This window comes from Octodon degus, unplaced genomic scaffold (genome assembly GCF_000260255.1).
Source record: "Octodon degus isolate 3935 unplaced genomic scaffold, OctDeg1.0 scaffold00199, whole genome shotgun sequence".
NCBI classification, from domain to species: Eukaryota; Metazoa; Chordata; class Mammalia; order Rodentia; family Octodontidae; genus Octodon; species Octodon degus.
Genome location: NW_004524775.1, coordinates 2,103,225 through 2,118,816, shown reverse-complemented (window position 1 = coordinate 2,118,816; position 15,592 = coordinate 2,103,225). Strand labels below are relative to the sequence as shown.

General features: G+C 48.0%; 1 protein-coding gene across 1 annotated transcript in view; it reads right to left on the bottom strand.

Moving 5' to 3' along the window:
* Positions 1 to 15,592, bottom strand: part of Gabrg3 (gamma-aminobutyric acid type A receptor gamma3 subunit) — a 646,975-nt gene that overhangs the window by 65,862 nt on the left and 565,521 nt on the right. Inside the window, exon 6 of the mRNA XM_012517635.2 lies at positions 10,224 to 10,361. Coding sequence (XP_012373089.1) covers positions 10,224 to 10,361 — 138 coding nt within the window. The remainder of the gene's footprint in view (positions 1 to 10,223; positions 10,362 to 15,592) is intronic.

Here is a 15,592-nt window from a genome sequence, read left to right as displayed (position 1 = left end):
CAGGGAAGGCCCAGGAAGGGAGCAGGACAGGGAAGACCCAGGAAGGGAGCAGGATAGGGAAGGCCCAGGAAGGTAGCAGGATAGGGAAGGCCCAGGAAGGGAGCAGGATAGGGAAGGCCCAGGAAGGGAGCTGGGCAGGAAAGGCTCAGGAAGGGAATAGGACAGGGAAGGCCCAGGAAGGGAGCAGGATAGGGAAGGCCCAGGAAGGGAGCAGGATAGATAAAGTACAGGAATGGTGTAGGACAGATAAAAGCACAGGAATGGTGTAGGATAAAAAACAAAGGCAAATGAGAAGAAAACAAGGGGAAAGAAATGAGAGACAAACCAGGGAAGAAAGAAGAAAAATAAAACAAAATTCCTTTGGTGTGCGCTGAACGTTCAGGGCAACTGCATCTCGCTGCGCAGCCTGCTGCAGAGCTTGTGCCAGGCTCGAGGCTGAGCTTGGCCCTAGATGTGGAGCTTGGGGCCAGAGTCCTCAGCCAGCACATTCTGCCTGCCCCTTAGTGCCTCCCGTCCCCATGGCTCCTGCTGGTTCTTGCTCCGCCTTCTGTGCCCTCTTCCCCCAGGTTGTCACTGCGGGGTGCAGTGGGTGCTGTGATGTGGTCTGGTCCCTGCTCCTACTGCTGGAGACCAAGGCTGATCAGCCCGGTTCCAACTCCTCTTGCGAGGTGGGGTGCTAACCTAGCACTTGCGGCTTTAGAATTTCTGTGGCTACCATCACCTGCTGCAATCTGTAACTTCCTCAGGTGAAATGGGAGCTGCTGTGGGGGCATTTCTCTTCGGGCCCCCAAAGGATAGGGACAGCCTGGGGCTGCCTAGTCCTGAGTTGTAGGGCTATGCAATTTGTTGAGGGGCTGTGGCAGAGCTTAGTGGCACAAGGGCCTGCCCGCAAAGGCAACTCCTGAGTTCAGTTTCCAGTACCACTAAAACTCCCTGTACTTAATTTCCTGTGCCTCATCACCCAGGAGCCATAGGGTGGGATTAGCCTCCATTTAATATGCACCCCTCTTGTCTTTAGTCTTGTTCCTGGTGGTTCTAGCTAGTGTTCTGGTGCACAAAGGAAACGGAAGAAAAGGAAAAGAAAAAGAATGAAGGCTTAAAAAAAAGGTAAAGCTGGCTGATCATGAGAGAGGGGCAGTGTGCTCGGCCGAACTTACGCGGTGCGGCAGGATTCGCCACCCCAGTTTCTTACGTCACTTCTCCCTTGTTTCAAGATTCCAACTGTAATGAGCACTCTTCCTGATCCAGCGACCCCCAGACAGCTGGGCGGGCTGGCTGGCTGCTCCAGGAAGTCCTTTATCTTTGCCTTTCTGAATCTATTATTCTCTTCCTTCGGATCAGATTGACTTCTTCCAGTTACCAGGTTTCAGCTGAATTTCCCCGAGTAGCTCTGACTGAGCCTGCACCTCTGTTCATCCACGTGTCTGCTCTTGATTAGTAATCCTTAGAGGCTCTTGACAAGAGGGCAAAACAGGTTGCTTGGAGATTATGTAATTTAGCTCTGTCTTCCCACTCTCCTGGGGTCTGAAAACACGGTTTGGCCTTATTTTATTGGCTATTTTGTTGGATGTGAAGTAAACTTATTTCTTTTCACGATTTCAACTCCACTGTCTTCTGGTTGCCATGATTCCTGGTGAAAAGTTAGGCAGCTGCATTCATTTTGTCCCTTGGAAGGTAATGTGTCTTTTTTTCTCTAGATGTTCATTGACACACTTCTGCTCTTGGTCTTCAGCAGGGCAGTGGCTTTCTCTGTACCCATCCTTTGGAGTTCATAACAATATAAATAACTTTTGGGGGCCTGCCCATTAGCTCAGTTGTTTACGTAACTGCTTAAAAAAAGCAGTGAGGCTCAAGCTGCTTTGATTTGAATCCAGATACTCCTGCCAAACTAGAAATGCCCTGAAGGCATGTTCAGGCCACCAAGAAAAAAAAAAAAAAAAGAATATAAATAACTTTTATATTCTTTTTATCCTAACGGAGAAAGGCAGGACCCACCCCAGTGTTTACCAGGTGATGTCCAAAAGACAGCCCAGAGTGATGACGGGGGAGAGGATGAGGATTCGTGGTCATGAGGGCCACTCCTGAAGGGTCTGATGCTGCCAACACGTGTACCTGGAGACTTGGAATTCTGCAACTTCCAGTGTTTTTCCATTTAAAGAATGATTCCATAGTAGAATTATTTATAAAGAATTAGTAACATGGAGTAATAACACACATCCTCTATAAACTTCACAGTGATTGTGAATGGTTAGGGCTGCCAATGCTTTAATCTTGGAAGGGATTACGCCAGCAGAGCTGGTTTTCCTTTTCTACACTATTGATTTCATCACAAATACGCAGACCAAACAGACTCCGTGGAGTGTTGTGCTGGGGCTCGGGGTGGGTTCTGAAACGTTCCTCTAAAGCCTCATGTGCTCGCAGGGGGCTTCTGTCAGGTGACCAGATCGCAGTGGTGCTCTCCCATCTACTGCTGAGTCGATACTTCAATGTCCTACTGAGCAGCGGTCAGCAAGGTGGGTCACGGGCGGCACAACTCAGAAGGTGCAGTCTTCCTCCTGCTCTTCTGCTTCCTAGTCCCCGTGCTGAGCAACTTTCTTCCACTGTGCTGCCCTGCACCTTAGAACAAGTTGGCCAGAATAAGCTGTGAGCCCAAATAAACTTCTCCTACTTGGAGTTGCAGTGAAGGGAGTCCTAGTGAAGAGAAATTGACTCTGGTACTAAAGATTCTGGTACTAAAGAAATAGGGACACTGCTGGGAATGTCACGGTTGACCTTGTGGTGTAGCCACTTTTGGAACTGATTTGTGGGAGAAGGTGGGCAAGGCCTGGAGATGCCAGCCAGGAAAGCCCTCGGATGGCACCAGCCAAGAGCGGCAAGGACTCTAGTCAGAGTTCAGGAGACCAAGTATTGATACAGAGACAGCGTAGGGAGAAGAGGCTGGGTTCACGGGGTTCAGATTATAGTGACGTCTGCACTGGAACTTGGGAACTGGACTACAGACGCTGGTATCAAATTCTGGAATCAATTTGTCTACATGCTGCCCACTATCTAAGACGTTGTGTGAGACTGAATCTGAAGTTGGTGGACTGATTAATACGACGGAGGAAATTTTCAGGTAGCCCAACGCCTAGGCTACGGCACGGCTTTAAAAATTTGCAGTTTGACTAGAAAGGTAACACCTGAGAAGCAGGTGCCATCGATAGCGTATTTGCTAAAAGGTTAACATTAAGAAGAAACCAAATTTCTTCATCAGGACAATAGGCAAAACGGCTTGATGCGATCTCAGGGATCACGAAGACCCCACCCAGTACAGGCTCTAAGGCGTGACAGTATAAATCTTTGGTTTGAGAAGACAAATCCATGGTCACACAAGTGTGTGCAATGCTGCCTGAGAAAGTGTGTCCTTGAGTTCAGTCACTCAAGATACTCAGCGGTCCCTGGAGCCATGGTCTAAGCGGACCCAGCTGCTGCTACTGGCGGCTGACCTTGGGACTGATTCTTGATCCAATGCTGGGATTGTGGGGGGAGTGCCCTGGGCAGACACTCTGCATTACAGTGTAAGCAGGGGAGAGAGGCCAGCTAGCTGCCTGAGCTGCCGCCACTCCCTCTGCTCTCTTGCTCTTTGCCTCCGCCTAGAAAGGTTGCTCTGTGCCACGTGCCACTCTGCCTTGGAGCCAGCTGAGTATGGCTAAAATGTAGCTCCATTAACTGCAAGCTAAATAAACCTTTCCTTCCTTCACTTAGGGTGTTGGGCATTTTGTCCCAGCAATGAGAGAACAGTAACCAAGACAGGAAGTAAGGTCTCATCCGAGGAGGCAGGTCGTGGTGCTGTGACACAGAAGGGCATATTCTTGTCCCTGCTCCCCTCCACTCTCTCTGCTGCCTGGCTCTAACAGGTCAAGAGCTGTCCTCCATCCTGCCCCCGTGCCACGGTGCTTTTGCCATCGAACTATGGGCTGAAACCATGGGCCAAAATGCACTCCTCTCCCTTACATCACAGGTGTGGGGGTTTTTGTGTCAGCTGCAGGAAAGTGACTGATATAACCTATAAGGAACAATACTTATACTTTATATAGCACAGCACAGCACAACAACACAGGATGCACAACGAGGTCTAACACCTATCTGCATAGCATTTACGGGGCATTCAGTATTATAAATAATATAGATGATTTAAAGCAGGTTGAGCATGGGCTGTAAGTAAGCGCTCTGTCACAGAGGATGGGAGCGACCACAGTGCTGAGCATGTCTGGGGTCCCAGAACCAATCCCCTGGAGCCATCAAGGGGATACAGATGATTGTTGTCAACATAGTTTTATGTTAGGAAATTGAAAATAAGGAACTGCATTTGTCTATAAAAAGATATTTACCTGACAGGGCACTTGGAAAATGACAGAACACCAAGCATGGTCCTCTGCCTTATGAAAATGGCAGCCAAGCCTTAGCAAGTGAATGCCTTCCATGGATGTTCATTATACAGTCTTAGGTGACACCTACTTTATGGAGGATGCGGCCAGAAAAACACACAAGACAACCCACCCCAGAGACAGGTGTGGCCTGATTCCTTCTGTTTGTGGGTTCTACGTTCCTGACACACTAACTTGATTCCAAAGAAATGCTGCACAGTTAGACACAGAAAATAGTTTGTTCATCCTCGATGCTCCTTTTGGTAGGCCCTCATCATGACAAGAGGTGTAAGTTTTCCCTCTGCAAACTGGACTTTGGATAAATGAATACAAGAATGGGTAGCAGGGCTGGGGAGAAGCTCACTGGTCTAAGCACCTGCCTGGCAAGCACAGGCACCCAGGTTCAATCTCCGGGACTGCAGGCCATGCCGGCCCCAGTGTGCCAGCCACTGAAACCGGGTGTGATGGCTCACACCTGTAATCCCAGCGCTGGGGAGACTGACACAGGAGGGTCACTATGAGTCTGAGCCGTGCAGTGAGACCCTGTACCAAATAAATAAAATGATTAAAAACAAAGAATTGGTATCATAAAAATGTCTTATTTACTTTAAAAAGATTATGAAAATATTTGTCAACAAGAGGAAGTTCGACAGTTCTCATGAAGCGGTTTTAGGGCAGTAGTGGAGTCCCAGCACCTTTTTTTCAAATCAGTCAGGGCTAGAGCTGTATCATATTAACTTTAAGCTTCTAACAGAGACAAAGGAGCTACCTGGAGATTCCCTTAGTAAGAAGTAGGGTCAGAACCCCCAAACTAAAATGACATTCATAAGGCCTCTTTGGGGGACTCTTACAAAGAAGCTATGCGTACTAGCAGGAAATATGTTCTACAACAAGAAACTTATGTAAATTGGGTTTATATGAGGATTATGGGGGCTGGGGAGATAGCTCAGTGGTCTAAGCACCTGCCTGGAAAGTGCAAGGAACCAGGTGTGATCCCCAGGACCACAAGTGAGACCCTGTACCAAACAAATAACTAAGTAAATAAATAAATAAATAAATACATATTTTAAAAAACAACTGTTTTCTACTAGTAGGTGAACTTCTGCAAGAAAAATTTTGTTGCTGTTGTTTTTTTTCCCCCCATATTTGAAGATATGAGATCATTAAGAATATGATTAGCAAACAACAAAGTAACCTCAAACAGTGAGATGGTTTGTACCGGGAATGCTCTCTGTGAGCCATGTACAGAAGGTCCAGTTCCCCGAGTGGGGTTATTGGATGGCTCAGGAGTCTGCAGAGGGGGTGCTCAGTTGAAGGACTTCGGGCCCCTGGGAGCATGCCTTGGAGGGCAGAGGTGGGATCCTAGCTATTTCCTGCTTTCCTTTTCGTTTCCCAGACATGAAGAAAGCAGCTTTACCCTACCATGCTTCCACCATAATGCATGCCCTACCACATCCCCAAGCTGTGGGGCCAACTGGTGGGGACTGAAATCTCTGAAGCCCTCAGCCAAAGCAAACCATTTGTCTTTACAAGGTGAGTATTTTAGGTATTTGTTACAGTGATGGGATCTAAGACAAATAGCTGACTGCATATTTTACTTCTTTTGCAAATGCATATAGTTGTACTAATGAATTCATTTCTGGGTTCACGTGGTCTAGACCCGGCCAACAAGGGGGTACCATCCTCCAGTGAGGACTGCTATGTTCACATTGTGATTGGTAGCTTGTTGGTGGCTAGCTACGCATGAATTCGGGCACGAACACATAAACTGGAGCTTTAAAAAATAATTCAAAGAACGTTGTCTCAGTTACTCTTCTCATTGCTGGGACAAACACCCAACACTCAAAATTAGGGAAGGAAAGGTTTATTTACCTCACGGTAACTGGAGGTTTCAGTCTATACTCAGCTGGCTCCAAGGCAGAGTGGCACAAGATAGAGAACCACCTTTCATGGCGGTGGCAAAGAACAAGAGAGCAAAGGGAGTAGCAGCAGCTCAGGCAGCTAGCTGGCCCCTCTCCCCTCCTTACATTGTAATGCAAATTGCCCGCCCCAGGGCAGGTGCAGCATCCACGCCCACAGTAATCAGTCACAAACTCCAGAAGCCACCCCATGACTGCACGAGGCTTTGGGGGGACAACTAGATAAAAACCATAACATTCTGACCCTAGACATCCAAAGACTCAAGCACATCCCTTTAAGCAAAAGACAGTTTAGTCCATCTTTAAGAGTTGCTAAAGTCCTACAGTATCAGCATTCTGAAAAGTCCAAGTCCCAAGTCTCTTCCAAGACATAAGGCCAACTCTTAGCTGTGAGCCCCTGTACAAATAGAGTTATACACGTCTGACATTCAGTGGCACAAGATAAACATTAACATTCCAAAAGGTATAAGCAACAGAGGAATACAAAGCCCTGGGACCAACACAAGTCCAAAATCCAACAGGGCAAACATTAAATCCTGTAGTTCCATGTGGAACACCCGAAGCAATCTGTGGCAAATTATGGCTCCAAGTGGCTCCACCCCTGTGGTACTCTCCGTAGCTCCCATGGCTTCTCTCTTAGGCTAACTTTGCTCCCTCCTTGCAGTTTACTTTAGATGATCCACATTTCTAGCTTTTCCAAACTTCTGGGGTTTCTACTGAATAGGCTTCTCACTCACACTTTATACACTGCCCTCTCAGGGGCACCCTGCCTGACCTTGCAGGACTTCTTCTGAAATCTAGGTGGAAGCCTTCTTAACCTCAGAACTCCTGCATTCTGCAAGCACCTAAAGCTGGCATCACCCGATGCCCAGGGCTGCTGCCAACTGGAGCAGGAGCCAGGCTTCCTTCTCTCTTGGCTGTAGGGGCTGAGTGCTACGATCACCTAGAACTTTTGTTTTTCATTTATGTATTTGGTACAGGTCTTGTGATGCAGCTCAGACACATAGTGACCCTCCTGCTTTCAGCCTCCCCAGGGCTAGCTTTATAGGTGTTTGCCACCACACCTGGACTCAGTCACTGGCTCAGTGCACCCTCGGGGTAGGGCTAGCATGGCATACGGGACCAGGGTTTGATCCCTGTGATCAAACACTTACGCTTGTCAAAGCAGGCACTTAATCAGCTGAGCTGCCATGCTGGTCCTTGACTGAGTACTTTGAACCTGATTCTAAGGAAGGAACATGGGGCTTTACAGCTTTTCCCTCAAGACAAAGTCCCTGCCACCTCCTGTGATGCCTGCAGGACATCTTTTCTATTCTCCTGTTCCTCCTGAGCAATGGAGATCTCAGCTCTATCTCTGCAGTCCACAGCCTTCCTGGCACTTCCTTTCTGGTCAAACTCACATTTCAGATTATCTTGCTGGGCTCTTTGTTCTTGATTCTCAACACGTATCTGAGTAAAAGCCCCAAAAATAACCATGCCACTGCCTCAACATTCAATGGCATTGAGATTTTTTTTTGTCAGATTAATAAGTCTACCATGCTTAATCTCAGTCTCAGGCAAAGTCTCTAGACATGAGCAAAATTCAGATAAACTTTCAGCCAAGCCATAATACAAATTATGTGGAGTCAAACAACCAATGCAGTCCTTCTTCCCAGCAGAAACCTCCCCAGCCTGGTCTTTTTAAAATTTTTTTCCTCCCCACCCCCACCCATGCTCCCCAGCCTGGTCTTTATAAGCAGACTTCTGCCAGCCTTCTGGTCTTTTGAGCTCTGACCAGAATCTCCCATACAGAACAGCCAAAGGTGTTTCAGTGCTTCTCTAACAGGCAGTATCTCCAAACCTTTCCTATCTCTTCCCATAAGCCATTCCCCAAAGCTTGTAATTCACATGTTTAGGTTTAGCCACAGCATCGACCCCACTCCTGGTACCAAATTCTGTCTTAGTTACTCTTCTCTTGTTGCTGGGACAAATAGCCAACACACAAAATTAGGGAAGGAAAGATTTATTTAGCTCAGTTACTGGAGGTTTCAGTCCATACTTAGCTGGCTCCAGGGCAGAGTGGCACATGGCAGAGATAAACCTTTCATGGTGGTGGCAAAGAGCAGTGAGAGCTAATGGTGTGGCAGCAGCTCAGGTAGCTAGCTAACCTCTCATCCCTCCTTACATTGTAATGAAAATTACCTGCCCCAGGCCAGGTGCAGCATCCACACTCACAATAATCAATCACGAACTCCAGAAGCTGCCCCATGACTTCATGAGGCTTTGGGGGGACAACTAGACACATACCACAAAAGATATTTACCTTACAAGCATCACTATATAAAAGAGGGCTTTGGTTATTATCCAAAATATATAAAAGTTTGTGGTTGAAAGAGAATACTCTTAGACTCATTATAATGTCTCTGTGGGCCACAAGAGCACTCAGCATCCTCCTTGTTCCCATGGTCACCTCGACTCCCTCAGCCGGCCCATTTCCCAGCTTAGTATTTCTTTAGTTTCAAACCCTGCACCCAGTTGTGTTCAACTTGCCTTCGCATTTCCCTTTTTAACATTCTCTTGCAGAGAGCAGAGGAAGGAAGGGTGACCTCTGTATCTGCCATGTGGGTGCTAGGTCCACCCTCACTGCCTAGCAGTGGCCAAGGCCTGGGGCTGGTGTCCTCCAGCCTCTCAGGAAGTGGGCACAAGTTGTTCCTTTGGGTGGCTCTGCCTGCAGACAACACTTTGCCACAGCATGTCGCTTGAAGCTGCCTCCTGCAGCCACTTTGCCACAGGATGTTCTTTTATTCTTTTGGCCTCATCATTGTTTAATGTCTGGACACAGAGCCTACTTCTCAATTTTACCACCACCATACCCGCAGGAAACCTGTGTTTTTATTTTATCAGGGAGCTTTCTCAGGGCCTGTCTTTACTCATAAAGGGATCTCTGCTTGCAGCTCTATTGAGAATGTGGAGCGCCATACAAATCTCTTTATAGTTAATTACAAAAAGTGACATCTCAGTACAGTCATCATGTAATAAACTATAGAAATTTAAGAGGCACCAACTCTTCAGATTGACAAATGGTAAGATCTGCAGAAGTGTTGACTTTGGTCCCCGTCTACACCCTACAGTACTGAAGTAAAAGCCGTTCCAAAATAGTAGACCACAAAAATACATATACACATATATGTATATATATATTATTTTTTAAGACACAAACATGAAGCAAAATGAAAAACGTATTCATATACTAATACATGGTAAAATACATTATAATAATATAGTAACAGAGAAAGTATCATTTTTTCATCTAATTATATGCGTTAGTATATGTGTAAATGATCACTCAATTAAATTCATTTTGTAGGTGATTATTGTGTTCAATCTGTTGAAGGAGAAATTAAAAATTTAAGATGGGGCTTAAGGTAAAACAAAAGGGAGAAGAAAGAGAAGGAAGAAACTAGGCTTTAAAATTCTAAGGACATTTCACGCTGGTTTTATTTGTGAATTTTCAATTGTATTTCCCTAATATTCTTATGTTATTTGTGGGTAGAATTCACACCATTAATAAGATCAGCATATATATGATTTGCTTATAAATACAAAGCAATATTAATATATTAATATATAGTGTGTAATCCTACTAAGTTTATAGACATAATGTAGTCTCGATTAAAAAATAAGTGGATTCTAATTATTCCCTCATCCCAACTGAAACATTTGAAAGATTTTTTTACTTTTGGCTCAGTTGTTTTGTCCCAAATATCTCTGTGTGTCATGGTTTCTCCGTTATAATTATTAAAAGAATACGCATGAAAGAATTCTGCAGCAATGTTGTAACCATATGTAACCTTGGAATTGAGGGAAGAAAAGCTTTAAGCAGCGTTCCTTTGAGAGGTGCAGCTGCGTTCCTTCCTACCTGCGGACGTCGTTAGGATTTCTGTGGTGTTCCTGAGGCCCATGAAGTCGAACTGATAAAGCCGCCACGATTTCTGGTCAGCCGCCTCGACTGAATTTTTTCTCCATCTATAAATCATTTCTTCTTTGGGGTAGCCATCTAAAAAATACAACCGATATTAGTACTTGGAGGTACAGGTCCATCACTCATTAAGGTAAACACTGTAAGTGTATCTTTAGTAAGACTCGAAATCGCAGGCAAACTTTCCCTAGAGACACTGAAACGGCATGTCCCCAGCCTCGTGGCGGACGCTGCCCGCAGGCGCCCCGGGCCGTGCGAGCGAGCATGCGTGGGAGCGTGCGTGCGTGGGAGCGTGCGTGCGTGGGAGCGTGTATGCGTGGGAGCGTGCGTGCGAGGAAGCGTGCGTGCGTGGGAGCGTGCGTGCGAGGAAGCGTGCGTGCGTGGGAGCGTGCGTGCGAGGAAGCGTGCGTGCGTGGGAGCGTGCGTGCGTGGGAGCGTGCATGCGTGGGAGCGTGCGTGCGAGGAAGCGTGCGAGCGTGCGTGCGTGCGTGCGAGCGCAGGGGCCGCCGCGCCGGCGCCCTGTCCTTGAAGCGTCAGGCTGCCCGCAGCTGCAGCCCTGTGAGGGGAGAAGCTGGTCAGCGTCTCGGCTGCTGGCCCGGGGAGCTCGTCATACAGCTCTAACTCCGCGGCCCTGCTCATTCCATTCCTCCCTCCTGCCCTAAGAGTTCCTGCGACCCGATGTCCAGAATGAGGACTTGAGTCCATTTTCGGCCCAGCACTCATGAAATCAGCGGGCCTTTGGCCCTTGCCGCGCCGGGATGCGATGCATCCTCCAGGGGCCACGTGCTGGAAGCCTGGTCTGCAGCGTGGCAGCGCTGAGAAGTCACGAGAGGGAACTTCCACACAGCTGCCGGGGGTGGGGGTGGGGATTGGGGATTGGGGGTGGGAATGGGGGTGGGGGTGGGGCCGGGAGCTGCTGGGGGTCAGGGGGAGAGTGGGGGGGGGGGGCCGGGAGCCACGTCCTCAGGGATAGCTTAGCGCCCTCCCCGGGAGGCCTGGCCTTGCTCTGCAGGGGATTAGGTTTTGCAGGAGCCACTCGGCGTCAGGAGAGCGTCGGTACCACAGGGAGGCTGCGCACAGCACCACGCTCCTTCCACATGTGCCCCGTTCCTTTCCACTTTCCATCAGGGTAGAAAGAAGCATGAGGACCTTACTGGAAGCCAAACAAACGCTGAGGTCATGCTCTCGGACCCCCAGAACTGTAAGATAAATTTTTTCTTTATCCGTTACTCAGTTTGGTTATAGGGCCAGACAGCTAAGACAGCGCTACTCGGATATCGGTTTCCACTCTGATGAACAGACTCTGGCCTCTTTCGCACTGGCCCTGTTGTTAATTATTTCAGGAGGAAAGACCCTGGTGCCTCTGCTACAGGAGGCCCAGTAGTGACGTGCCCACAGCCAGGGTATCGCGACTGGTACCTTGGCACACATGCCTCACGACTCCCTAAGCCGGAGCCGGGCGCTGGCCACGTGTCTGCCCCTCCAGCTGCACGCACTTCTGAGCTGGCTTGGAGCAGTGCGGCTGGCTCTGCGCTGGAGGCTGACCTGGTGCACTGTCTCCTGCTACTGCGCTATCTTCAAGCGCTGCAGCTATGTTGGCCTCGTGAGACATGCCACAATCCCAAGAGAAGGCCCATGTCCCAGGATGTCACCCAGCCGCATTGGCCTTGTCAGCCTTCATGGTCCCCACAGACAAGCAAGCCTGACATCTCCTGAGGGATATCCTGAATATACAGCAGCTTGCGCTGACGCGCACGAGCTTGCAAACATTCTCACGAGGTGGCTGAACGCTGAAGAGAAGCCATCTGGATGATTTTGTAAAAGTCTTCAATGCAGTCCCCCCTGTTAACTGTTCCATCCTCTGGCCTGACCTTGTTGGCTTGCTGATGACCTTCGAGACTGACCCAGATCACAGGCCCTGCTCGCGAGGCTCTCATCAGCACAGCAGGGGCACCTGCTCCACCCCGACTGGATGGGGTTGAGCGCCAGGCCCGCAGCCCGGCCTGAAGCTGCCTTAGTCATGCGTGTTTCACTTGGCTTTTAGCCACTGCCCCATCGGATCACATTCCCAACAGGCGGACGTAATTAGAAAGGGTGCTTCTGCTACAATTCAGTGTTCTCTAAAAACTTCACCAAACTGCAACTTAAATACATAAACTTATTATATTTAATATGTACATCTAAGTGGTTTTTAATGTATTCTTGTGGTGGTGAAACTACCAACACAGTCTAAATCCACAAAATGTTTATCACCCCTCGTGAAATGTTGGCCCTTTTGTCCTTTACTTCTCCAAGGCCGCCTCTGATCTCATCGTGTCCTAAGGAACCACTAATAGAATTTCTGTACCTCGTGATTGGCCCATTTTGAATATTTTGTATAAATGGAATCATACAATGTGTAATATTCTATGATTGGCTTTTTTTACTCAGAATAATGCCTGCAAGGTCCACTTATACTGTAGTGCTTTTTGACACTTCATTTCTATGTATTGCTATATAATATTCCATTTTGTAGATATATCAGATTTGATTTACTGGCTGCTAAACATTTCAGTTGAGTCCACTTTTTCACTATTGTGAACACTTATGTAGAAGGTTTAGTCTTCAACATGTGTGTTTAGTGTTCTTGGGTAATTCTGTGCTTACATTTCAGGACTGCTAGACTGCTTTCTGAAGTGAATGTACCCAAATCCTAGTGGCAGGGTGCAAGGGCTTGTTTCTCTGCTGTTCGACCGACACTGCTAGCATCTGTCATTTTAGCTGTCACAAGCGTGGTAGGTGTGAAGTGTGCGTCACGCTTCCCCCCGCATTTCCCTAGCAATGCTCAAGGCTATTGTATTATCATAGTTTTATTGGCAACGTGTATATTTTCTTAACGAGATGCTTGTTTAGATGATTTCCGGCTTATTTTTTAATAGGCTGTTTTCATGTAATTGACTTTTAAGAAGTATTTATATATTTGGGTAGAAGTTCTTTATCAGATACATAGTTTTGCAAATATTGTCTCCTACTTTGCGGCTCCTTGTGTGTCTCACGGGAGCCATTTTTATTGCGTACTGTGCACTCCGCCTATGATTTCCATGTGACCCACCACAAGTGTGCGGCTCTGCTTGGTGAGGGCTCGCGCTGCCCGTGTTCCCGCGACTCTCCTCCAGCACTGTGTTTTGAAACTGACTGTTTTGGAGCAACTGCTGGCACATGCAGAAAGGTAGGGAAGGTTCTGGGGCACCCGCGCATGCCCAGCCCTTGCACCCTAGCAATCCCGCCGAGCGGCACGCGTGTTGCAGCGGATGAGCCCCGCTGACACATGGCCCGTCGCCGACACACCACTGGGCGCAGGCCCCGTGCACGCGCTCCCCGGTGCACGCGCTCCCTGGTGCACGTGCTCCACGGCGCACACGTGCAGCAGCACCCGCTCCTTGGAGCTGCCTGACATCTGCGTTTGGTCATCTGGGTTTGGACGAAGGTGCACGGTCTTCATCTGCCTCGGCAAGGCACGTCTCCACTTGCCGTCTGCTGCACTGGCCATCTCGCCTCCAGCCTCACTCCTAGGACTCACTGAGCTTCTACTTTCTCCACAGCGGGGCCTTCTTGAGGGTCATATAGGTTAAATCATAAAGTATGAGGATATTTTAGGCTGGTAAAATGCACTTATGTTTCCTCCCTGGTATTTCACGGCTCAAAGTCTCATTTCCTTTTAGTGCTAAATAACATTCTATTCTTGAAATATGCCACGTTTTACTCAACCAGTCGCACCCGGAAGGGCACCTTGGTTTCTCCCCGCTTCGTCAGCTGGCAAGCAGGTGCAGCCAGCGTCCACATGTGTTTCAGTGTGGATGCTGTGTGGCTTCTGATACCTTCTTGTATAATTTTGAAGGAAAATTTTATTAATCTTAGGGTGATCGGTTGACACAAGGTTGTGTTCTGCGCCGTGAAGCTGTCACCCAGCGGTGCAGGGCCTCGGCGTTTCCTGAGGACCGTGTGCCGCTCATCGTGTGGCAGCCTGGTTCTTTTGTCCTGCTACTTTCTTTTTTTTTTTTATTTTTTATTTTTTGCAGAACTGGGGATTGAACTCAGGCCCTTGCGCTTGCCAGGCAAGCACTTATTCTACTGAGCTGTCTCCTAGGCCCTGTCCTGCTATTTTCAAAACTGTCTTTCTGCCCTTAGATGACACTGTTAACGTGACACCTATAATTGCATAGGTGCCAATTATTTCAAATTCACTAGAGATTCCTAGGCTTCTAGAATTTTTAGGCTTCAGAACTGTTTTTGTCAAAATGTTGGCCATTTATTTGTTAAAGAGTTTTGGCCAGTTTCTGGGGTCTTCTCCAAGGTCTCCACGACGTGTGTGCACCTCCCGGCTCTGCCGTGCGCACCCCAAGCACGTGAGCTCCTGCGCACGTTGCTTCGCTCCCTCCTGCTTGCCCTTCTTACTGGACCCCCTCTCCAGGTGTGCGGAGGTTCTCTCCCGCGGCCTGGACTCGCTGCCTGCCCACTGTGTTTCCCCAAGCCGCTAAAACTTCCACTGGGTTTCTTTTCAAAATGTCTATCTTTTCACAGATACGTACTCTTTACTTGGTGAGACCTAGTTGTTTTAATTTCCTTTAACATTTTTTCCTTTAATTTTAAAACCATAATTTCCTGTATTCTTTGAATGTATTTAAACTAGCTGATTTAAAGATGTTTTCTAATTCAACATCTGGGATTCTTCAATGATAATTTCCATTGCAGGCTTTCCCCCTCTATGTATGTGGCACAGTTTTCTGTTTCTATTTAGTTTTTAAAGTTTTTCTTGAGAGCCAGGCATTTTAGGAAAAAAATATTGGCAAAGTCTGATATCATATCTCTTCCTCCAGTCCAGAGTTTGCTGCTGTCTCTTTTCTTGTTTATTTTTGGCGTAATCACTCTGGACTGACTCTGGCTGCTGTGCTCCCTGCACTGTGTGATCACCAGGTCCTTGATAACTTCTGTTGATTACTCTCATCGTAAGCCTGCCCACCTTCGCCCACCCGTGGTCCATGCTAATTTACGGCCAGCCAAAGACTGGCCACAAGGCTCCCTTTAGTACTTCATCTTTCCCTCCAGTTTTGCCACTGTCACTGTTATGGATTAAACACGAAGTGCCCTCTAAAGATAATCGCAGGGAGGGCTGGATCCTCCAGGGAGCTGACGGGACCCAAGCGCATGAACCTCTTCTGTACTCTGATCCATTCCCAGCTGACTGAGCCCCAAGGAGGTGGCCCAGGTGCGGAAGGAGGATCTTGAGCCTAGCGTTGAGGGGGCATCTTGTTCCCAGCCCCTCTCTCACT